The 24,430-nt window shown below is 34.9% G+C and overlaps 4 protein-coding genes across 7 annotated transcripts; 3 read left to right on the plus strand and 1 right to left on the minus strand.

The window, feature by feature from the left end:
- Positions 1-3,775: 3,775 nt before the first annotated feature.
- On the plus strand, positions 3,776-10,144 carry LOC146145640 (uncharacterized). Of its 4 annotated transcripts, none has more exons than XM_083390249.1 (5): positions 3,776-3,927; positions 4,556-4,726; positions 6,669-6,722; positions 7,423-7,587; positions 9,440-10,144. In XM_083390249.1, exons 1-5 carry the CDS (start codon positions 3,832-3,834, stop codon positions 9,695-9,697), a joined length of 744 nt encoding a protein of 247 aa, XP_083246375.1. In that variant the 5' UTR covers positions 3,776-3,831; the 3' UTR covers positions 9,698-10,144. The 4 variants fall into 4 exon arrangements, with proteins under 4 accessions (XP_083246375.1, XP_083246376.1, XP_083246377.1 ...); XM_083390250.1 differs by having other exon boundaries at positions 6,672-6,722; XM_083390251.1 differs by having other exon boundaries at positions 4,568-4,726.
- A 3,591-nt stretch (positions 10,145-13,735) lies between these two features.
- LOC146145641 (uncharacterized) lies at positions 13,736-16,496 on the plus strand. Its single transcript, XM_083390372.1, has 4 exons — positions 13,736-13,889; positions 14,993-15,187; positions 15,865-15,987; positions 16,352-16,496. The coding sequence occupies exons 1-4, from the start codon at positions 13,812-13,814 to the stop codon at positions 16,463-16,465; spliced, it is 510 nt and encodes a 169-aa protein (XP_083246498.1). The 5' UTR covers positions 13,736-13,811; the 3' UTR covers positions 16,466-16,496.
- Positions 16,497-17,388: 892 nt separating this feature from the next.
- LOC146145642 (D-aminoacyl-tRNA deacylase 2-like) lies at positions 17,389-18,483 on the minus strand. Its single transcript, XM_083389856.1, has one exon. The coding sequence runs from the start codon at positions 18,418-18,420 to the stop codon at positions 17,941-17,943; it is 480 nt and encodes a 159-aa protein (XP_083245982.1). The 5' UTR covers positions 18,421-18,483; the 3' UTR covers positions 17,389-17,940.
- Positions 18,484-19,062: 579 nt separating this feature from the next.
- LOC146145643 (protein LSM12 homolog A-like) lies at positions 19,063-23,871 on the plus strand. Its single transcript, XM_083389983.1, has 5 exons — positions 19,063-19,418; positions 20,431-20,567; positions 21,348-21,457; positions 22,686-22,833; positions 23,154-23,871. The coding sequence occupies exons 1-5, from the start codon at positions 19,271-19,273 to the stop codon at positions 23,214-23,216; spliced, it is 606 nt and encodes a 201-aa protein (XP_083246109.1). The 5' UTR covers positions 19,063-19,270; the 3' UTR covers positions 23,217-23,871.
- Positions 23,872-24,430: the final 559 nt, after the last annotated feature.

The raw sequence follows: 24,430 nt of genomic DNA on the forward strand, positions 1-24,430 counted from the left end.
AAAATTAAATTATAGAAATGTCAATAAATGGCAGGTCTATCAGCAAAAACAAAAATTAAACCACCGAGTTTGGATGACGCACACAGTGCCAGCCAATTAACAATTAAATCATTTCTCTTTTGGAACAAGTACAGATTCTATAAAACAAACAATTTTTATAACACTTCCCCATTTCAGCAATGAACTGGTGCGTTTAACATTTGTTAACTGGTAGGCTTAAACCTCGTCAAAGTTTCTAGAAACTAAGTACACTCGCTGTGTTACTTTTTATCATTTTGTTTAATGTTAAAGAACATGCCAAAACAAAGTTATATTCTTGCTTGTTGTTAAGCGCAGGCCTGTATCACATGTCAACGAATCTCGGTATAGACTGCACCTCTAGCAACACGTCGTTGACTTTTGTTGCCTGATGACTCGCACGTTATAAGTAGGGAATCTATTTAACGCTAAAGCAAACTGCGTAGCACGAAGTTCTGCGTAACACGAAGTTCTGCGTAACACGAAGTTCTGCGTAACACTAAGTTCTGTGTTTAAGGTTTATCGGCATTGCCTATATGTGACCATAGTAATGTTGGTATTTTGTATCGTATCGGATGGAATTTATTTTTTATCCAAATAAAAACGCCAAATAAGGCATAATTGCAGTTACAAACTATTTCGCCTAAAACAGAAATTGATAGGCTTCAAGTCATTCAAACCGAAACTTGAAAAAACTTCTACTACCGTGGTTGTCCAATTTTTTCACTGGAAAGCTCTTAACGCTTTCTCGAAATAAGAATATGTCTTACGTTAAAATCTGTGCTCACTCAAACTACTTTAACGTCTAAAGAATTACCATATACCCTCTATGGCAGGGGTTCTTAAACTTTTTTTACCGCGGACCCCTAAAATGTTCTTTTATCTCGCGTGGACCACTGAAGGCAAAAAAATTTCAAAAATGACGTCATAAATTGATGTCACAGTACAAATAGACTTCATAAATTTGCTGATTTTGGATCCAAAAATGTTTAAGTGAAATGGAGTCTAAATACATTCCGTGCAAAGCCGTTTTAATTTTAATTAAAATGTTTTATTTTTCAATTAAACCTTCATGGACCCTCTAAAACTAGTTCACGGACCCCCAAGGGGTCCATGGACCCCAGTTTAAGAACCCCTGCTCTATGGAAATGGCGTGTTCTGACTTATAATAGTCAACTGATGATGTTGCATCATACCTACAAAACTTTTCCACTCCACTTCAAGAAACACTTGTCTCACAAAGAACATGAAAAACACACAAGGAACACTTAAAAATCCAGATATAAGATTAGCGCATACACGTCGGTTCGTTCCAATACGACAAGTCTAAAAACCATCGAACACTTTAATCAAAACTGAATGCACCACCTAATGAATAAACTCGAAAAGTCATTTCAAATCAAATCACTTTCGATTGGTCTTTTCAAGAAAAATGTCGAGGATGTACAGTAAGAAAGCATCCTGGGGCGAAAACTGTACTCTTCCAATCTTGGCGGAATCAATATTACTGGAGACAAAAAATGTAAAAATAATCCTCACAACTTTCAAATTAATTGAACCATTTTCGCTTTAAATAAATTTCAGCCAGTCTTCCACTTTAAGTAATAAATGAGGATAAATTACTGTGGAAATGTTTTAGGATGGAAATCTGAATCAACTTTTATGGACTTTTTTTTTCACTGTTTTCGAGCTCACCATGTATCTTTTCGTATAGCCTATACAGTTATTTATACTTGTTTTTGTTTAACGATAATCTAGTTATAAAGTTCGCTACAAAATTTTTAATTAAAGTATGTGCGACACTACGTAAATTACAATTAATAAGTGAAGTATTAGTTAATTTCAAAAATGTATCGTATTTATTTTACATTCCTTTTCAAAAAAATTTAAGAACATTTCGTTTTATTTGCATTTTTCAGTATAGCGGACTTCCGATTGTAAAATATTTCGCTTTGGGTTCAGCTAAGGAAAAAAATGCAAAATGGAAGGAGTTTATATAGTTACCTAATTTTTGACCAGTTCTTCATACCGGAATATTGCTGCAAGCATTCGAAGCGGGAAACTCAATACAACTATTGTTTGCATTAATTTTCCGGGTGGTAAGCCAGTTCGTTAGTGCAAAATATCTACACCCGGATTCGTGTTGTAAAAAAACTTGTACGCCAAACACTGTTGAGCTCACTAAACAAAATGCGAAACTGAAATTGACGGCAATAGTTGAACCTTAAAAAGAAACGAAAAACTAGAATTAAAAACTCCATAAATTACTGGTTTAGCACAATGGATATAAGTTATTTGTTTATGAAAGTATTAATTCAGCATGACACGTTGAAATTATTTTTGTTTCATTACGTGTTGTGCAATACTAATAATTGGTGCGTAATAAAATGATTGTGATTGCCTTGACCTGTTGCTGCCTAATTACAATACAGGCCTAATGTAACGGTTGTGCTCATACAAACATACCTAGATATCACGGCAAGATAAATTAAAAGTCGATAAATTGTTATTTGTTTATTTTCAATACATTATTTTAAACTTTCGTTTGGTGTTCCACAAAATAATTTTGCTGCATAAAGTGTTATGTGACAGGGACAGATTAAGGTAAGGGGCACATGGCTATAAATAAAAATGTATTTTTCCAACAAATGTAAATCTGGATTACGTTTTTAGTATTTTAACACATTGCCATAATTTTTTTTAGCCTAAAAGCGGTGTGCGTCTCATCGCAACTATATGAGAATGAACTAAATAATGTAAGGCGTTTTTGGCTTTGCGCAAACCGATACTTCATTACAGTATATAGCTTTTCTATTGAAAGTAACACCACTTCAACCTAAAACGTTAACAAAATACCGAACTGTGTTGTGTTTCAAAGATTAACGTCTTCATGACGTCAAGTTTACAACTCTCAAAAATTTGTCAAGCCCTTTCCCCAAACAAAAATCCTAGATCCGCGCCTGTTTCGTGATACTAAATGGTTGAAAAACACTGTGTTAAGTCGCCTCTGAAAACCCAAAGTTCAACCAAACACATCCGCAAAGGCAGGGCACTCTGTCAACCAAACTCGAATGGCGATTGAAAAATTGTTGTGGTTTTGTGCATAAACCGAAGGTTGTCTCAGTTTGAAGCATCGCAGTGTTATTGGTTTTTCATGTGCGTTGCGGGTTCAAAATTCAAACCGTAAGCAAAATACAAGCGTACAGAGGTTCACAACCAATCGAAAACAAAGAAATCTACCGGATTATTGACAGAAAAAATGGAATTTGTTGTGGAAAGAGGCTCGCAGGTGGAAAGGCGAACCAACCAGCTTTAGTTTTTCATGCCCATTTCAAAAACGAGCAACTGTAGCAAGTCCTTAAAAAGTTGTAAGTATATACTGGGTTAGAATGTAGTGATCTTCAAGTTATGTTGAAATTAAAGGTTTAAGTCACTTTTACATTTGATACAGAAAATGTTTATCATTGGTGCTTAAGTAGGTTCCTCAAAGAACCACGAAAGTTAAAAAAAACTGAAGCAACTTTATTAAAATTTATAATACTGCAGTTACGACCCCGGTGCAAATTCTACGATGGACGCTCGCATTTACTAGTACTGAGTTTATATCATTTTATCAGATTAAATAACACTGTTTCTTCTATTACCAATGTTTCCGAAAAGTGCTTATAATTTTAAATACCATTTTGATTGCAAATATTATCGTCAAAAAGTTAAAATTGCGAAGAATAAAAAATATTGTTTTCTATAGTTTCTAACATTCTTTTTACAATTGAATCTAGTGTTTCTAATTTGCTAAGTAACGAATTGCCAAACATGGACAACACTCGCAGCAGCAACCTTGTTAGCGAAAAAAAGAGAAAACTCGAACCACAAATGTCCGTGGTAACCATTCCAGATTCGAATGACGAGGTAAGTTTAGTTCATATGGCAATGTTAAACTAAACTTGGATTTTTTCTTGATTACCTTGTTATGGACACGTGAAAAAACACGATTATTTCATAAAAAGGACACATTTTTTTTCAAGTTTATAACATTGGATCATTTATCTTTTCCACTATATTATATTATATTTCTCTTTACAACGATGGTGAGATCCTTCAAAAGTAGGAAAAGAAAAAAAAACGTTGGTTTTACATTTTGACCCTACATATATATCGACTGTACCACAATAAAGATTTATACCTTTTTATTTTAAGTATGCCACTGAATATGACATAATGAAAATACATAAGTCGTTTCGAGAAAATGACAAAAGTCGTTTTTGATAAAAATGAAAAACAAATCATTTGGCTAAATGACTTGAAATGGACCAGTATTGTAATTTGTAAAGCGAATGACCTGACTTAAGTGTTTTTTTAAAGGAATCGCCTTGACTTTTGGACAAATGACTCTAACGTCTTTCATATACCTTGAGTTAAATTAACTATTTTTTTCATTTCTTGGTTTAGTTGATCATCTATCCCAATTTCGCACGTAAACGATCCACATGATGCTAAATGTGGAATTTTGTTAATTTTGGTTTCGTTTATCGTATAGTTTGCATTTCAGTACGACATGACGGGCGGGCAAAAAAAGAAAGGCAGCAGTCTTATGGTCTACTACGGCCTCTTCTTCGTGATCGTTCTACTTCTGGCACTCACCATCTTCTTCGGCGTGTCCAGCTCGCGCTACAAGTTGTTGGCAGCCAAGTTCAGTAAACAGTGCAGGGTACGAAAAGAAAATCGCAAATCGGGCGCAATGTCATAAATATTGAGAATGAATTTCGCCACAACACTTTTATGTAGAACAGGGGTCGGCAACCTACGGCCCGCGGGCCGGATGGACCGATGTATGTAATTCATCCGGCCCGCCGCCTCTTTGACAAATTAGACACGAGTCTATTTCACAAACTTTTCTATTTCACAAACGACTATTTCAAGTACCTAATTGCGAAAAATTTTCGCGCTTCGCGTGAATGCTAATTCTACGTCCAGTTTGTTTACGCTTAGATACTGCCTTTTCAACCAGACCAGCGATTTTTACCGATGCGCCGTGGAAGACTGGCAAGTGCGTCGCCCAAAAACGGAAAACGTATTAACAAATATTGGACATTTTTTATTTTCATTTTCGGCATTGTAATAAAAACTTGCAAGAAATTAAAAGAAATACCGTTGTAACCCCCCCAAAAAGTCGAGCTCGCTTCGCTCGCCAGGTTTGCCTTGACTTAAAAAGGTTAACAAACCCTGAGCTCGATTAACTTTTCTTATCGCGTTCGTAGTTTTATTACACTCTTCATTAGCAGTATGCATAACGAACGTGTGAACTCGAATTTTAAACCAAACAAACGTTTTTTTTTCGCGCTTTGCGTCAACACCTTTACGGCCTTTTTTCGCGCTTTGCGTCAACACCTTACGGCCTGTAAATGTAATTAAGCACGTTTTTAAGTACAAAAAATACGAGCCCCAGCTGATTCACAGTTGTTCTAACATTGTAACACAATTCTTAGTTATCATTTTGTGCGGCCCGCAAAGACCTTTTTGAGTTTGGTTTTGGCCCGCGACTAGAAAAAGGTTGCCGACCCCTGATGTAGAAGACGGCTGTCCATAGGGTTGTCCGCCATTTGACACTTTTAATCGACAGCGACAACCGATTTTTTGATTGAATTAACGATAATAAAGAGATTCCTGATATTTTTATATATTTTGAAGAAAAAATATCGCGATGCGATGCGATACATTATAACATCATACCTCAGCTCAAATAACCAAAATAGATAAAATTGTTCGTAGGCGATTTTTTTAATGATATTGTTGCTTTAGCGTTTAAAAATTCCATGCGGCCCGCAGTACTGGGTTGGTTAGGTTACCGTAGCAAAAATCTTTTTTGTTTATAATCGTTGGTTCACAAATTCATAAATATAAATAAACAACAATCTTTCCAGTCGAAACGTATCCATCGATATCATCGTAGTACTGGACGAGTAGTCTACTCATATTATCACTTATTTGGTATCGGGTGTCGGCTCTGATTCGATTATATCGGACATAACTAGCTGTCCATTCCCTGGCCGCCAGAACAATGGGTGTTTTGGTGGTGTCCAAGGTTTCTTGTTTTCTTTAGGTCAAACTAGGGATCCTAATATATCGGATCGGACTCTTAAAAAAAGTTTAACATGGATATTATCAATATTTTTGTATATTTGCCAGTGTGTGAAAAATGACTTTAGTCCCATTCAGATCATTCATAAAAGTGAATAATTCAAAGCCTTTTAAATAAATTACAAGACCAGACAAGTCCAGTCGAGTCATAGTTATAGCGAGAACTCCAAGTGAAGTCCTTGCCATAACAATAAAACGTTAAACTATCAAAAGGTTAAGTCGTTTGGTTACAAACAATAACTCAATTACCCATCACAAACCACAGCATATAGCAAGCAAACTGTTTTATACGAGTTAAGTCAAGTCAAGTGATTTGACCCAAAATACTTAGGTCTATAATCTAATATTGCTCTTGATGCTCAAGTTGCGCCACATAGGATAACTCCTTCACTAGAGGCGATGCGATAGCAATAGTCTATGTTCATTATCACGTAATCGCTTGCTCCTGCAAACAGATTTTTTTTAAAGTTTCGCAAATGGTCTAAACCTAAACGTCAATGTTTTATTTTTAGCAGACATACTCAGACAATCGTGATACCCACGACACCCCACATTTTCACAGCGTGGTGAGTTCAACATTTGGTTACAGAATACGATCTTTAGACAGAAAGCATTTAAGGAAGTTTGCGCAAATAAACATGTTCCCCCTTGTGTACTTGTGGGTGCGTGTGTAGTTGTGTGTAAGTGTCTTCACATTGTTAAACTGCTAAATGGTTCAACCAAGAGTAACTTCGCTTGGTAATGAATCTTTAAGCCAAAAAGGATATTAGATCGATATTATTTTAACTAAGACGTTTCGATACGAACTTCTATCATCTTTAGTTAAGTATTAGGTTTGAGATTCAGTATCAAGCTAAATTACAGATCCGTGCGTACTGTACCTAAGAGCAAATGAAATTTTTTTAAGGGTCCACTGACCGAAATAGACGTATTGTTATTATTGAAGTACTGTAAATGTTCAAGGTTATTATGTTTCTTGCTTTTGATTTAACCATCACTTTCTACGTCGGCAAAAGTGGATTTTTCACAATGCACAAGACCATAACATTAATAGCATTGTTGTGTGATCAGTTTTGTATTTGGGTAAGAGCATTTTATGGTTGGAGTGAACGGAACTGGAAATGTTAAAGAAAAAATCGAAACTGAGATTCCTAGCAAAAATAATTATGGCTATAAAATTAATAATATATTTCGAGTTATCAGCTTATTATAATATTATTAAGCTGATAACTCGAAAGTGGATAAGACGATCAACCTCCTTTTTAGAATAATCGACAAGATGCTTCCATAAAAAAGGATGATGGAAGCTATGTGTACCGTTATGGCAAGATGCCGGACAGTAATCAGCCAGCGCCTTACAAAGGGATGGGATTTTCTTTTGACGAGAAAAAGCACACATTCGGCCATCGGAAAGCCAATCCAGCAGTTAAGGTAACGGACTAACGGTAGTTTGTAATGACTTGACGTGACAAAGGTTTCGGTAAAATGACTTGACTTGACGAAAGTCATTGAGTAAAATGCTTAAATTAAATGTTTTAAAATAGAGCCAAGAATCTTCTTAGTTTTTGCACATAAAATGATTACAATGCTACATGTTGTTTTTCTGGTATGTTTAGCTGAGTCAGTGGCTGCTCGAGTTTACCAATTTTAAAGGTTTTCTATTTTATTTTATGTTAGTGTTTGGCATGGGCTTGCTTTTACACTGACTTGGGCAACTGATGACTTGGTCGGGATAACGACTTTTTTAAAAAAAAACTACTTGGCAGGGACTTTAGTAATTTCAAAATAATTTGTTACAACACTGGGGAACGGTATACCTTGTCTGTATATCATTGGAAGCACGGTTCATTTTTAATAAATTCAAAGTGTGTTTTAGCCAGTCGTACGGTTTGTTGGCTTAACGAAACATTCGGCCGAAGCTTTTCTATTATACTTACGCTTGGTACAGGGGCGCCCGCAGAAAGTTTTCTAGGGGGGGGGGGGGGGGGGGGGCAATCAGGGGCGTACCCAGAAAGGCTAAAAGGAGGGTAATGAATTTTCAACTCAGGGAATTCCCTTTTTTTTTGTCTGGCGTTAATGAATAATGACGTCATAAAACAGTGACAGTATGACGTCATAGAATCGTGATTGCAAGACGTCATAAAAAACTAATCAGAAACAGCCAAATACGTTCAGCAAAAGCGACCACGTGCGTCGTCGACAGTCTTGTCAGGCGCCAGCTGCGAAACCACGTGTACAATCGTTAACTTTAGGCGAAAAAATAAACCAAAACCGTGAAATATGCGTGATTAATTGTGGTACAATCATACATAATTCGACTATCAGCAGCGCAGTTTTCAAGTTCCATGAACGGAACTAGCGCTAATTTACAAGCACGCCTTTCACCACGTGCAATACTAAACGGTGCAATACTAAACGAAGATCGGTTTTCCCGGGTGTTATCATGCCACGTTTAGCGCAACGATTGCACAGAGCTGTGTGCCAAGTCCACTAAATTACAAGCTGCGGTTGAGTGGAAATAAGTTGTGTCCATTGCACACTTAGCACGTGGTCTCAAAATATGCTTCAAAAGCATAATTTTGCGTTAACCATCATTACATAAAAGTGGAGACTTTGAAATGCACACGACAGTCACCATTATACCTCCTTTTAAGAATTTGCTTCAGTAAAACAAATGTCGATGTTACAACAACATTGGATATTAGTGAAGAGATCGAACAGCGAGGAACATCAACATACTGCGCCTAACTTGACGTTTTTTAGCAAGAAAAAAGAAATAAATTTTGACTTAGCGTTGTCAGTTGTCGAATACACCCTTGCTAATTAGTCAACCTAAACAAATAACGAAAGAGAAAAACTATCCAGGGTTTACGGTCGACCAAACAAAAGACAAAGTACGGCGTTTTGCGCTCGATTTTGGTATCGCATTAGATTAAGATATGTGACCCCATTACTTAAAAAGCACGCCGCTTCTAGCAGTTTGCTAAGCCATGACAAGAACGAACAATAAACGATAATATCACTTATAAAAAGAGGGCGTAATATCTCCCGCCCCCATGGATACGCCACTGGGGGCGATGCATAATAATGTTTAATATTTTTGACCTTCATAAGTGATATATATTACACTTACAAATAATTCTAATAATCGCATTTTGAAATTCCAGGGGTGCCTCTTTATTACCTCTCAACAACAATGTAGACCTATACTTTTATTGGTCTTTCTTGTTGTTAGGGCGTTTAATTCTGTTTCGGCTCAGTGTTTCTAATTCTGCTTTTTAAGAAAAACTCTCTGCCATCCAGTCTGGGAGGAAAATCGACGTCGTGGATCCAAAAATACCCGCCGCAACCACACCCCCGTCGCAGCGCATACCCCTCTAAAAACGAGCCACGGCTTATCGGCGGCGACGATACATACCAAAGACCCCAGCCCAGTTACAGCAACACAGCAGGTCATCATAATGGCCTCTTTGGCAAACCGCAGCGTGGATTGGAGAGCAGCCCACGTCGGCAAAATTTCCCGGGCGGAATGTATGGCTAGCTGCTTGGCATAAGACAAAATGCTGCAAATGTGTTAATTAGGAGCCTCGACATAAACTATTTTAGAGCTTAATACATAGTTTCGTTTTCTTGTGCATTGTTTTGGAGTAGACACGTTATAAAAGGGCTTAATTTTCCCGTTGTGCTTTCATTTATTTTTTTAAGTGGTTCAATATATTTCCAATCGTAGTTCATTCTGTATCCCTTACGTGCTAGTCTGAGAACACCTTTTTTCTTAAACTGTTTTCCAACAGTTGTTAAAAGGTGTGTTTAAGCGATCAAAAAACGAAAGTGTCTTGTTTTTATCAACATGTAAATGCGCCTTCTTTGACATTTAACACTGGCATGAATATTACTTTTAAAGGATTACCGTCGACTTTATTTGTACATTATTGTGCAAAAATGACTTTTTGCGAGTGTAATGACAATAAATTTACTCAAGAAATGATTTTTATTTGACGTACGTGTAAGGTTTAAAATAACTTTTCAACATTTTTATTCCAAAAACCTTCTCGTAAAAAAATAGATAGGCCTACGAGTTTTTAAAGGACGACCGTTAAAAACAACACGGCGTAATGTTAAAGTTTTGTAATTTTGTGCTTATACAATTTAAAATAACAAGCAGATATTTTACGATTGCGAATCAATTAACTAATTTTTAATCGACACTATTTGTATTACACAATTACACGCAAGGTCTACCAGACGCACCAAGTTTGTCTGTGCTTCTTATAGAGTCGACTTGGGGTAAATGTTGATTTATTTCTTATTTTATTATGATGCGTCTTTTAGCTTCGTCCAACCTAATTTCCCGGATATGCGACTAAACGGGATAATACCGTTAAAAGCAAATGCGTCATTTTATTCCCTTAATTTAAATAATAAATCTTTCAATTTATAAAATTACGCTTTTCAAATCTAATACGTTAAAACAACGTGGGCATCAGCCAGACTTGCAGGAATCGTTCCTATATCTAATAAAATGTCCACAATGATGAGATCTAGCTAATCAGGCTCATGCTGAGGAACAACAAAAATGTGTTTATCGTGGTAACATATTTGGTTTCCGGAGAATTACCAATTAGCTGTATGCAATATTTATCATCTCAGAATACATTTAAAGCGCGGATTTGTGTATTTGCCAGTGTTGTAAACAAGTCATTTTGAAATGACTTAAGTCCCAGTCAAGTCATTCGTAAAATAACTTAAGTACAAGTCAAGTCTTTTTGAATAAATAACAAGTCAAGTCCAAGTCATCGGTTGCCAAAGTCAAGTCCCAGTCAAGTCATAATTAGAGCAAGTCAACTTCAAGTCCAGCCCTTGTCAAAATAATAAAACTTTAAATTATGAAAACCGGCAAACACCTCCGATTATTATGAGCAACTCAAGTCAAAAATAACATAAAAGCAGCATATAACAAGCAAATTTTTTTATGTGCAAAGATTGGGCTAAATAACGCAATTCCATAATTAATTGCTTAAGAAAAACAATTTATTTTAACCCAAGTCATTTGTCCAAATGACTTAAGTCAAGTCAAGTCAAGTCATATAAAAACAGTGACTTAAGTGCACTTAAGTCAAGTCATTGACTTAAGTCATTACAACACTGGTATTTGCCCGTTCTAGTAGAAAATTGATTTCATTATTATCCAACCGTTGTGCTGAATATGGCCGAAAAGGTGGAATATTGTTTAACTTAGTTCACAAACAATTAAAAGAAGTAAAAAAGTATATTTTTGCGGAAATTGTCTATGATGTGGCTACGCAATGGTGCACCTTAAAGGTACTGATGTCAGGTGCCACAGTTAAAGCAGCATAAAAAGATCACTTTAGCCTCAACCGCTTTAGGAAGTTTAAAGCCAGCGTGTTAAGCCGGTAGGTTTTAATATAGATAGTTATACGATTTAATTCAAAACAGTAGCGTACTATAACGTTTTGTTTTTAAGCAATTCGGTTCGGAGCAAAAAGTTCCGGATATTTTTAAAGCCGGTATATAAAGTTCCGGTTGAAATACTCCATTAGTTTCGAAAAACCTAAAATATGAATCAATAAATATATTGAAAGATTATATTGATTGAATTCTAACTCTTTATTATGCTAAGTTTTGTGACATATTTGCTACAAATATAAGTTCTTCTGGTATATATTTGTTTAGCCAACGTTTCGGCTAAATATTTAGAAAGCCTTTATGAGGTAATGACAAACATGGCCAACAAGAATGTAAGAAAAATAAAAAGTAACGTTTGGTTTAATGAAAACATATTTTCTTAATTCCGAACATGGAATACCGTACTTTGACCATACAACTAATAAGTACATAGAAAGAAATACTAATAAGTACATAATGAAATACTAATTGAATTAATACTAATTAAATTAGTACTAAGAATTAGACTCATTGCCTCATTTGCATACCGTTGCGCATGAATGACACTTACTTCGGTCGTTAGTGTAAACAAGCTTTTGCATCAAAATTTGTTCTATTGTGTATTGTGTTTTGATCACAATGTTGGGAATTTGCAGAACTGACGTTCCGAACTGATTTATGTACTGTATATTTCAACAGGGGGGACATGACCACCGTGCTATCTGACTCCACTAAATCGAAACTAAAACAAACTTTCATTGTAATTTAAAGAGCATACTGTCAGGTCGCTTATAGATTTATTGTACATTGACATAATTTTGTATAGCTCGTTTTCAATAAAATGGCTTACAGCGCAGTAAAACCACGTGTTGCCAGTAAGGAGCGCATCGTTGACTGTTGTGTTTTATCCAGCAGTAGCGTGACACTATATAGCACAAGAGCGACTGCGATGGGGATTAATTGAGTCGAAATGTCGGCTGGATTTGCCAGAACGGCCACGAAAGGAAATGAGTATCGAGTTGAAATATTCAACACTTTACCAGGCGAACACGCTATAATTACAAGCACAAACAGACATGCGTCGTTCCTCTACAGTACTAACTAAGATCAAGTTTAGCTTTAACCATCGTAAAGGTCTCTTCATACAATTAACGATTGTTTAAAATGCATGTACGGTGTCGTCGCAGGGCCACAGGAAGTCGTTAACTTACACCTGTGCCGCAATTAATATTCTATACTTTGACTCTGTAAAATACAAGTTGTAATATCATGCTGTAGTGAACCGCTTTTTTGACAGGTTCGGTTTTCGGTTAAGGATTTTTAAATATTTGTTTCAGTTGCTGTTCGGCTCCTTAAAATCTTAAAAAAAAGATCCAGATACGGTTCCGGAAAAATTGCCCAAAACCGCTTCATAAACTTCCAACTAGGGTTCAGTTCTACTCACTGCTATTAGGTCGAAAAGATTCTGTTTGCTTCGAATGTTTGCCGTCATAGTAGGTTATATGCGGTGTGGAATGTTTGTTTAAAGATAACCAATGTTGTCATTCCGGCAAACCAGTTTTTGTACGTTTTCTTAAATTTTTTAGCCCGTTTACCACATGTTGTTTGTATATTGTATATTATCAGTGCTAAGGTAATTTAAAAATCAACTTTGCGAACCGAAGAACTTTTTTAAATTGTAACACAAAAAGATAAAAGTCTTACTATTAGGCCTAGGGGCCTACCCCAAAGTGATTTTTAATCTGCGTTTCAGGTTTTTAAACGAAATTGGTTTTCCGTGAAACACTTGTTAACTGCCACATACGGATTGTGATTTGACAAAGCGTATATTGGCGTTGAAGTAAGGCCAAATAAAACTACCGAACTGAAGTATTTTCTTATATAGCGTCAGTATGCACTCCGCTAAATCACAAAGCCGTATATATCAGTTAAACGAGTGTTGCAAGAAAAACCTAGATCGTTGAAAATACGTGTATTTTAGCGCCAATATACGCTTCGCCCAATCACATAAAACTTACATACAAGTTAAACGTTTTCGTTTTAAATAACCAAAGCGCGGATTAAAAATGAATGTTGGACTACGTGCAAAGAAAATTGTGGTAAACGAGTTAAAAAATAAAAACAGTAATCGCCAAAATTACAATGGTCAAAGATCGGTTTGTAGTGAAACGAAAGCTGCATAGACATTTGTCTTGTGATTGGGAGACTCGTATTTTAAGGGAAGACTGCAGGGTACCGGGCACTTCAACATGTCAGGGGATAACTCGGTTGGATTGGATGTACGCTGTTTTTTCTCGAGGGACGGACTTTTTAAGTCTATTATTTTTGTAAGTATTTATTTTTTTAGAATCCAACTCCATTTTTTAAATCGAATGAAACGCGCTGGTCGAGATGCTTACCAAGTTAAGCAATATAAAAACCCCAAACAAAAATGTGGTAGAATTTTGGACCAAAGCAAGTAGTGATGGAATAGGGCGAGGCGCTGGTCTAGAATCCTACCACAACGAAACACCATTTGGGTTAGGGTACAGGTTAGCGTTTGGGTTAAGGTGGGTCAAGTATTATTATTAAATTAGGAATATAATATTACTTGACCCACCCACACTCAAACGCTAACTCGCATCCTAACTCAAATTTTTTGCGTTGATTTTAGAACTGTGGTAGGATTCTAGACCAGTGCCTAGGGCGATTTGCATTCAGATGTTTAAATAGGATCTTAGTTTCTTACTCTTCAGCCACTATGGAAAGTATGGCAAGTGCACCATTTTTGTCAACATATTGCAGCCTGCAGCCCTCAAAAATGAACCTGTGCCCCGAATTTCTATCTGTTAAACTGGCGGGGTGAACGTTTGACCTTAGTTGCATTCCAAATTGAAAACTTTGGATTTTGCATGAGGGAGACTATTTTGCAGCTTAAAATTGCGGGGTAACACTAATTTGCAGAATGATGAATGGTCGGAACGCTAACAGTGTTATTATTAAATATAATTAAATTTGACCCACCTTCATCCAAACGCTAACCCCCACCCTAACTCAAATATTGTGCGTTGGTTTAGTAATTGTTTTAACGGGGTAACACTTAAATTAGTGAGCGTTCCGACCATTCATCATTCCGTAAATTAGTATTACCCAAATTGCGCGACTGTAATAAAATTTCTGCCCCAATTGGCACGGCTGAAAATTGGAGTACTATACTGAAAACCATTAGTGCGACATAAGTTTTGGGCGTTTGAGCGATTTTTTGCGGCTGACCCCATTTTACATTTTACAAGAAAATTGTGGAATTAACTCCTTAGACCTGGTTTCAAATACTGGAAATGCTTAAACTTGGTCAGATCAATATCTTTTACCCTTCTTAAGGCTTTATGGTTAAACTCTTTTTACCTGGATTACTAATTTCCAGCTAAAATATTTGTTTGTATTCTGTTAGATTTTGAGTCTCCTGGTCTTGATATTATGCTCGGCTTCAAGTTACTGGTCATTTGTAGAACCGCCCAGTGGGGAAATGGCATTTGTGTCATTCAGCTCATCATGGAGTTGTGTAACCCTTTTGATTTTGGGTGTCATGTACTTCTTTAAACTCTACAACTCTGCATGTTGTGCCTGTCTGCCATGGAAAATTTTGGTAAGTCGATTTTAAATCTGAAACTACTCTTTAAATATTTGTGTGTTTGGCTAAAAATCAACCATAGCCTATTGAACTACCTTCTTTTCATAGTATCATTCACTTTAAAATATGCAGTTACAAGTCAGTTTAGAATTTAACCAAGTCCCAGTTGAGAATACCACAACAAGTTCAATTTTAGTAAATTAAATATGTAAAATTTAGTTTTATGCGACACAAATTTGTCAGTAGATATTATTCCAAAAGAAGTCAAAAATTGAACTATGTATATGAATTGATTTTAAGTTGTCAAATATATTATGTGACTAAACAGCAGTCTTGTTTGGCCAAATCTGGAACAACATTGCTGTATGATTTCCTGATCCATTTAAGCATCATGTGATCAAAATATGGTAAACAGGGATTTAACCACTTCACCAAAAAAGTTCCTTTTTTGTCTTTGTTTGTTAAGGCAAGTGAACCAAAATTTCCAGTATCTATCTTGGTTGTTCTACATCAAATTCTGAAAACTAAATTAGAAAAAATAATTATATGCAAACATTTTCAACTCACATGTACTAACTTAGTCACTCCATTGTACGGTTGTGTAAAAAATTATTCAATTTAAAAAAGAAAAATATTTGCTAATTCTAACAAAAATCTAGGTTATAAAACAAACACAATGGTATTGTTTTCAGGAACTGGGTAATTGCTTGCTAAGTGCTGTACTACATTTCATTGGAATGGCCATCTCTGGAGCAGTAGCTGCAAAATGGTCAAATTACAGTACTTCCAACTATGGGATGTTTGTCACATGTTCCGTAAGTATGGAAAGCTTTTTTCACCCACCTGGGGGTTGTTGTGTTTTTTTGTAAAAACAATTAAATTCGGTATTTCCATAGTTGTATAAGTAAAGGCCATTTGAAACATCATTTCATTATTTAAAGTAGATCTTATTCTAGGGATTGCAATTAATCTTCCTCTGGGTCTGTTGTAGACCTATGTTATTTGTTTCTGTTGGTCGTACTCTCATGGTAAATTTCCATACTAACTATTTTGTACCTATGTCTAAGACCCTATCAAAGGTTTAAAGCGTTTAATAATACAGAAACAAAGAAGGTCAAAAAGTGGAGAAACATCATAATATGTAAAACTGTTTTTAGACCTTACAATCTCAATTTGCAGATATTCAGTTTGTTCATTATGGCATTGTATCTTGCACACGGTTTCATAATGTTCCGCAGTGGAGAGATAAGAATGGTCAGAAGTACCTCCAATCCTACAGATGTTCCCACCTAAAATGCATTGTTTCAAAAGTATGTTATGCAAGTTCTTAACCATGGTTGATTCTAATTGCACTTAACCCATAACTCTGATGCCTTAAATATACTTCAACTTTTTTTTATTTTGACTTTTCTTCAAACCAGTGGTGTTGTATTAGTTTTTGAACTCCCAATGCTTTAATTATACTTCAATAAGTGTACTTCAACTTTTTTGTTTAAACTTTTCCTCAAATCTCTGGTACTGTATTAGTGTTTGAACTCCAATGCTTAAATTATACTTCAATATTTTTATTTAACTTTTCTTCAAATCTGTGGTACTGAATTAGTGTTTTTGATTCAATTATTTTTATACAATCACTTTATACTTGATGTTGGTGCCTTGCCTTTTTATGTTTGATGTTCGTTCCTCACCCACGGGGCCTTTTGATACTATGTTTTATAATAACAGATTTCATATAAACAATTGTTTAATTTTTTTATAATTAATTTGTTTTTAATGCTTGTGTTACCCAAGTGAAGCCCTAATTTTGTATTTTATACGCTTTAAAAAATTGGTTTAAACGCAGTACTATATTTTATGAAATAGAATTCATATAAAGTGGGGTGGGCAATCTTTGACCAGCGGGCTGGCGGACCGTTAATGTAAATCATACAGCTAGTAACCTCTTTTGGAGGCCATTTTTCATATTTTTCGTCATTTAACACTTGTTCACACATCTAGTATAAATTTTCATGGAAAAACTCTTGTTTTTCTTGTTTGGCGACCCCTTTCCTTAAATGTAGTTAGACCCATTTAAAACTCAAAGCCCACAGTTGTTATGATAGAATGCTTATTAACTACTCATTTTAACAACATGGTGTCAGTTAAAATCTAGGGGCCTACAAAGACCTTTTTGAGTTTGGTTTGGCCTGCGACTCTGAAAAGGTTGCCCACCCTGAACATAAACCATAGCGTTGATCTTTTTATTAATAATGTATTTTTTTCCATATTTTTCACAAACTTCGTTTTGATATACTATCTATTTGAAATTAGATTCATAATATAACTGAAAGTGATTCTGATTTGTGTACTTTCACAATGGCGTATCAATCAATTTTGCGTTTCTTTATTTGCCAATTCCTCTTGAAAAAGACAAAATGATTCTATTCAAAATTTTACCATGATTCCAAATATCTATTACTTGAAACAGAATTGCTATTTGTATTTTTGGAAACAAAATTATTCAGGTAATGTTTTATCACATTGTGGAATTGTGTGTTTTGTTTTTAAATTGCTGAACTACTTGCATAAATTTGGGATTTTTGTTTTTGCTAATGTAATGTGAACTACCATACTAATACATGTTCCTAACTCACTAAACAAAATAAAGTTAAAGTGTGGACAATCATTGAATTTTGTAAAGGTACAACAATCAATCCAGTATTAGCTATAAACTTACAGTCCATGGTGGAAGACGAATAACTGGAATGCATTCATGAATGATTTGTTCTCTAATCAACAATGTCTATTGAATGTGTAAACGGACCGTTTGTGTCAATATTTAAAACTTGTAGGTTCCCGTAAGTGCCACACTTGACTTGACCCTGAGGAAATGTTTCCTTAACGTGGGATTTTAATTGCTCGTAAAGCGAAAGACCAGTTGATTTTTCGACATTGCTGTGATACTGCATCGATTTGCCCTTCAGTTTACCCCCAAGAGTTGCCTGTGGAACAATTAGGACATCGCCCGGCAAGTCCATAACAGAAACCAATTTTCCGTCATCATTTCTACTTAGCTTCACGCTTAACACCGTTTGGGCTATTTTCTTAACCGTGTTCTCATTGGAGCCCTTCATCAGACAGACGAACATCACAACGCCTCGTCCTATTCCCACGAATTCTGGCGCAGTTGTGTCGGTTGCTGGACTTGTCTGGAGCTTTGCCGAAACACATTGCTGCAAAATCACTTTGGCCAACACTAGCTTTTCCATTGTAGTTCACGACAGAGCTTCGTCAACACAATGTCTAGGCCTAGGCAACTTTGTCATTACGAATTTCGCTAGAAAAGTAGTATAGCATGTAAAAATTGCTTATGTTAATTTTAATAAAGTCACTCAAAATCAAAGTTTCTAAACGTTCCCAGCACAGCAACCAACAACTTTACGTTGATAAATGTGTAAAGCTAGTTTTATCTCAGAAAACCGTTGTGCTCACGTTTTAACATAAATAACCTCCACTTAATATTTTCGGTCGTAAGTATTTTACAATGTTATCTTTACAGTTAAAAGTTTCGCCTACTTGCCCTGTAAATTTATGCCCAAATTTGTTTTGGAAATATTTTTTTAAACATTCTATGTGAACAAACGTTTCAAAAATAAATAATTAAATTAGTTGACGTATATTCCTAAAATTAATTTAACAAATATACTCTTGATGAATTTCAGTCCCTAATAAATATATTTATAATGTTTAAATTAAGAAAACATTATTAAAGAGGGATTGAAATAAAATTTCAAACGTTGTGAGGTTATCTTCAACTTTTTCTTAATTTATTTTCACGTTTATTTTGCCGGCAGTTGGATTTTAATGGCTGTTATTTTATATAGGTTTGCAAATAATTTCTCTATTTTTTTTTATGCAGATTTTCGCCGCACGGTAATTTCTACCTCCTTAGCATTAAACGCACACGCGAAAAAGCTTCGACTGTTATACGCAGCAAAAGATTACACGTGGAGGCCTAATCATTTCCAATAAAAATACGTAATTTACTGAAAAACTGTTTCTGTGCAAAACTGTCTGTCAAATTGCAACGGAGTACAGCGGTGGCATTTCATAGAGCGAATGCAAGAAACCAAGATGGCGGCCCAAGGTCCGTCTAACGACGATTATTTTTACCCGGGCAGTGTTGTCAAGTGCACAACTTGCTATGGCGATCTTCTGCAAGGCGAAGTAATGGCGTTTGACTATGAAACCAAGACCTTATTGCTAAGTAGGTTAAGTTCGTTGTTTGTGTAAAGTTGAGTGTTTTACTTTATCATCAGGTAAACAGTCTGATTCTGCAAATTGCAACATGCAACTTACCAGCCAGATTTGGAAACAAAATTGCCCTTAAGAAAATTATCTGATTACCAGCTTGCCTGAATGCATTCCAGTGCTTTTCTGTCTGAGATCTTTGTGTGAAAATGTTTAATAAAAGCTAAGCCAGTGACAGCATTTTGCATGAAATATTGCATTAAAAAATATAAAAATATATATTTTTTGCTAAATTTTGGCAAAACCTTTAGCGGAAAACTTTGTCTGCCACAAATTATGTTATGCTGTCAGGCCAGCTTTCAACAGATTTAACACCAAATGGCCTTACTTTCTGACCTTGGGCCCAGATTCTAAAGTTTGGCCTGCATTGCTGACTCAGTCACAACTGAAGTTTTGCAAATAAATTATAGATGATTTACATAAATGTATGATTTTTAAGTCCATTACTTCTCAATCTAAGGAATTCAGTGCAAAGCTTTAATAAAAATAGTACAAAAAGTGTTTAACTGTTAGAATACTATTCTTTTATTTTAGTTTCTACATTTGTATATTACTAATAGAACTATAAAACAAGTCTGTCATATTTTTTTGTCTGAGGATATTGGTTTTGTGAACTGACTAAGTGTTATGTTATTTCACTAAACCAATGAATGTTGTACAACATCACAAATGTATTTTATTGATGCACAATTTTGTATTTTTAAAAGGTTAACATGCGCTGAAATCAAATTTATCAATTTCTTAAGAATAGCTATTAATAACATATTTTCAAAATTATTATACTGCTCAAAATAAGCTGAAACACGTTAGGAAGTAAAGAACCTCTTGCAGACAATAAATATAGAAAGATTTTTGTTTTATATATTTATGTTTTGTATCTGTTTTTATAAACAGTCTAAAGATCATACTGGTCAAAATAAGATAAAATACGCAAAAAGTAAATTTTAAAATACCTCTTTATTTTACAGAGCAACCAGCATCAAGTGGAAAACCAGAACTAAATAACGTAGCTTTGCTAAACATGGATTTGGTGAAACATGTCGACATTATTAAGGACTGCACAGACACAAGCTTGCCTGCCCTGTCCTCTCTAAATCATCAAAAGGTAACATTTTCAATTGATATCACCTTTCAATTTGTATTTCAGCCCAGCTTTTAAAATAAACAAGATTTAGGTGATTAGTGTTGTTCTCGTTAGCCTAATCTTTCAACTGTTTTTTTATGTTTTCAGTCTAATATATCAGCCCAGCTTTTAAAATAAACAAGATTTAGGTGATTAGTGTTGTTCTCGTTAGCCTAATCTTTCAACTGTTTTTTTATGTTTTCAGTCTAATATATCAGCCCAGCTTTTAAAATAAACAAGATTTCTGTTTTTTTCTTTCAAGATGTCGGTTTTTGTAAAAGTGATAATGTTATTCTCGTTAGCCTAATCTTCCAACTGTTTTTTGTTTTTTCATTCTAATGTTTAAGTTAAAAAAGAAATTAGTTCCTTTCTAACATTTATTTCATGGGATCAAAATAATAGAGCTGTATTACAATGTGCTCCTGTTGCACATAACTCAATGTTGACTTAAAATTTTGTGCCACATCTTACGGATCACTGGTTCCAATATCTGAACAAGAAAAAAAAAAATTTATGCAAATTGTTTTAATGTTGTTAAGTAACGAAACATTGTTTTGTTGTTTATTTTGATAAAGGTAACTTGCAAGAATTGTAATAGAATTTTAATTATCATAGTTTTAAAGGTAATGGGCTATGATTTGTTATTTTTTTAGCCCAGTAACCAATGAAAATTATTGTAGATTTAACAATGTTGTCTTGCAGCTTTATGAATATATATATATATATTCTTATTATCCAAATAATACGCAATTCGTATTTCAGCTTATTAAAAGATTCAAAGCTGAAGTTGATATGAAAATGAAACTTGCAAAAGCGCTCAAGTCTGGAGTTAGCAGGGAAGGAATTCATCTCTACTTATATGTTAAAAAAACGTAAGCTATCTTTCATTTTTTTCATGTTTTATTTGTTGTAGGATAGTTATGTTTTACTCTTCCTGTCATAATAATCTACAGTCAGTAATTCTTAACCTTTTTGTATCACACCCCTTATTAAATATAATGGCCCTGTGCCTTTCGCCCAAAGTTCATACTTAATCTCACTAAGGGTAAAACAAAATTGCCGTAATTGGATTAAGTTTAACTTTAAACTTGAATTAAAGAAACTTTAATTCAGGGGGTTTGACTCACAACTGATTGGTAGCTTGGCTGTTCGGTTGTGTCATCAAATGTAGCAGTTTAACAGTGTTAGATTTATGAGAATTCCTTCTGAGCAAGATTTCTTTAAAATTTAATTAATTGTGAAAACTTTGTGAACATATCGTTCATATAAGTTAAATTTGAATTTATTTATAATGGTGTTTAATTTGGGCTATGTTTACTTTAAATTAAATAGTTCAGTGAAGGAATTTCTATGTCTAAAGCTTTGCTTTTAAACTTGCGCTTTGTATTTTGGTTACCACCAAAGACGTTAATAAACAAGTGCTGTATTACGCAGATAAACATTTGTACATTGCTTGATATATTGGAATTTATAAAGCTGATTTTGCCAAACATATTATAAGGGCCATTGACTCTAGAGCTAATTGAAAAAAAGTTAAAAATATTGTAGTAATAGCTCACGCCCTCCTAAGAATTGATTGGCGCTCCCCATTTAAAAACCACTGAGTACTTTAGAAACCTTGAGTATTTGAAATATAAAAAACAGAGTTTGTTTTATCTTAAATGCCGTTAGACAATGCCTTTGATAAACAATTAATGTTTTTTTTATAAAGTTTGAATTAAGGTAGTGACTGATGTATATTTTGCTCTTTATTTAAAACTAAGTGATTATGTTTGTCATTCTCCTAAAATTTAACATGGACTGCTTTGTTTTTCGTTTATGCTTACTTGCCTTTTTATATTTTGACAATTTGCCAATTTAAGCATTTAGGCACAGAAGAAAAGTAAAACATTTTTATGTTAAATGTACTTTTTTGTTTAGCTAACGTACATCCACATCAATACTTTTTCTAGCTGCAATAGGACATCTCAATATATATTAGTACTTATCAATCTACTACATTAAACCTTAAATTACCTAAATTTTAATAAAATGTTTTTCACAACTTGTATACATGTTTTAACAGCATCGGTAAAAGTTTTTCACTTTGTATCAAAACAGAATCGATGATTGCCTGTTAAACGATCAAAATATTGAAGTCTTGGAAGAGGTTTTAATTAAACCACCATACAAGCCAGAAAACTGCTTGGAAAAAGATTCGAAAAGTAATACCCCCTCAAGTCAATGCCTTGAATATGTAAAAGGAATTGTAAGTACACTAATTGTAAATGATAGCTTGCGAGAAGTATTTTAAGTATGTTTTAATGTGTGGATTGTTTTGACCAAAGTGCCAACATCCTTAATAATAGAGATGTTGAAGATTGGAATAGCGGTTCCACTTTGTTTTGATACTAACAAGTTAACTAATGGATTGGAAAATGAAATATGGTAATCGCCTAGTTACAATATTGAAGTGTGCGCCAACATATATGCAAATAAGGTTTACAATATATTAAAAAACAACTTTCGTACCCACTTCTCCTTAAGTGTTTTGATTTGCTTGAGAAACATTTTTGTTTTCTATTGCAGGTTGAAAAGTTTCATAAAGAAGAAAGGCTAAAATCACAATCACAGCCCAGCGATGCCACATAGCGATTGTTTTATTTTTTTATTTTAATCCGGGGGGGTAGTGGGAATTAAAATTTGCCCATCACAGCAACACATGTAACACGGCATATATATACCCTTTTTTCAAACCGAAGAACTGCTTTTACCGTACATCCTTTTTCTAACTGAGCGGCTGTTGGTCCCTACAAAGGGATTTTCCCACCTACCAAACACCGATTTTGCGTGAAATTTAGCAAATCACCGACGTTACTTTCCAAAAGTAATCGCCTCCGTTGTTGTATTCTGAATAGTTTCACCTTTTTGTGTCGCATTCTCGGCAGATTTACGTTAAAAAAAAATCGTTACCACAACACTCCTATATCCGTCGATGGCAAACCTTCACCTTTCCCCCGTGTTTTCCCTCCAGCTTCACGCTCGAACGACTTCTCGTGACGTCATCGTTGTTTCGCTCCGCTTCGCGACTTTTCGCGAACTTTCGCGAACCTTTTAGGGCGTGCAACGTCCTGCGAACCCTTCCAAGTAGAAAAATTATTTCCACACGTTTCGGTCTTTGGCGCTATCTTGTGCGTTGGCGCCCCCTTGCTCTCCCGCCAGAGTGACGTCATAAAACCGGCGACAGTGACCTCATAAAGCAGTGTCGGCAAAAAACACAAAAGTTTTATGCAATTAAGAGATGCTACTAAATTGTGAGAAACCAAACTGTGTGTGTGTTCTTTTTTGTGAGCTAGTTCTCTGTTTTTAGTCTCGCAAGACCATTTAACAAAATGAAACCCTAATTTTTATGTAAGAATGGACAGCATCATTACTTATGTTAACATATTATAAATGCTGACATCATCAGGGCTGGGCTTGATATTGTCAAGTTTTTAGGTTAGTCTAGTAGTACAATTACGTCTTTGGAAGACAAATTACTTGGTCGCTAACTTTATGCAAAAGTCATTGACTTTTCGTCAGTATTTAAAACAAAACTGAACTTAAATTTTTCGACAACTTACTTAACCTGCACAACAGTACGTTTTGTTATATTTTTACCAATCTGTTCGACGTTTAGGTCTTCATTTTTGATTGTCAAATTGCAAAAGATGCTCCAAAGTAACCGAGTTTAGCATGTTCTTAGGTCAAAATGATTTTTTAAACCACTAGTTTCAACTACACGGCTTTCAGGAAATCATTTTGAGAACAAGTAAATTTAGAAGGTTGATTTATAACAGTTCCGCTACGACAGATGGGGGCAACTT

The sequence above is a fragment of the Ascidiella aspersa genome, chromosome 5 (assembly GCF_963924565.1).
Source record: "Ascidiella aspersa chromosome 5, kaAscAspe10.2, whole genome shotgun sequence".
Taxonomy (NCBI): domain Eukaryota; kingdom Metazoa; phylum Chordata; class Ascidiacea; order Phlebobranchia; family Ascidiidae; genus Ascidiella; species Ascidiella aspersa.

Excerpts from the sequence above, each read along its gene's own strand:
- LOC146145640 (XM_083390249.1), top strand. The coding sequence starts at position 3,832 with ATGGACAACACTCGCAGCAGCAACCTTGTTAGCGAAAAAAAGAGAAAA. Across the intron at positions 3,928-4,555 it reads TTCCAGATTCGAATGACGAG|TTTGCATTTCAGTACGACAT; the intron begins GTAAGTTTAGTT and ends TTTATCGTATAG. Across the intron at positions 7,588-9,439 it reads AAGCCAATCCAGCAGTTAAG|AAAAACTCTCTGCCATCCAG; the intron begins GTAACGGACTAA and ends CTGCTTTTTAAG.
- LOC146145641 (XM_083390372.1), top strand. The coding sequence starts at position 13,812 with ATGTCAGGGGATAACTCGGTTGGATTGGATGTACGCTGTTTTTTCTCG. Across the intron at positions 13,890-14,992 it reads TTTTTAAGTCTATTATTTTT|ATTTTGAGTCTCCTGGTCTT; the intron begins GTAAGTATTTAT and ends GTATTCTGTTAG. Across the intron at positions 15,988-16,351 it reads GGATGTTTGTCACATGTTCC|ATATTCAGTTTGTTCATTAT; the intron begins GTAAGTATGGAA and ends CTCAATTTGCAG.
- LOC146145642 (XM_083389856.1), bottom strand. The coding sequence starts at position 18,420 with ATGGAAAAGCTAGTGTTGGCCAAAGTGATTTTGCAGCAATGTGTTTCG.
- LOC146145643 (XM_083389983.1), top strand. The coding sequence starts at position 19,271 with ATGCAAGAAACCAAGATGGCGGCCCAAGGTCCGTCTAACGACGATTAT. Across the intron at positions 19,419-20,430 it reads AACCAAGACCTTATTGCTAA|AGCAACCAGCATCAAGTGGA; the intron begins GTAGGTTAAGTT and ends TTTATTTTACAG. Across the intron at positions 20,568-21,347 it reads CCTCTCTAAATCATCAAAAG|CTTATTAAAAGATTCAAAGC; the intron begins GTAACATTTTCA and ends TTCGTATTTCAG.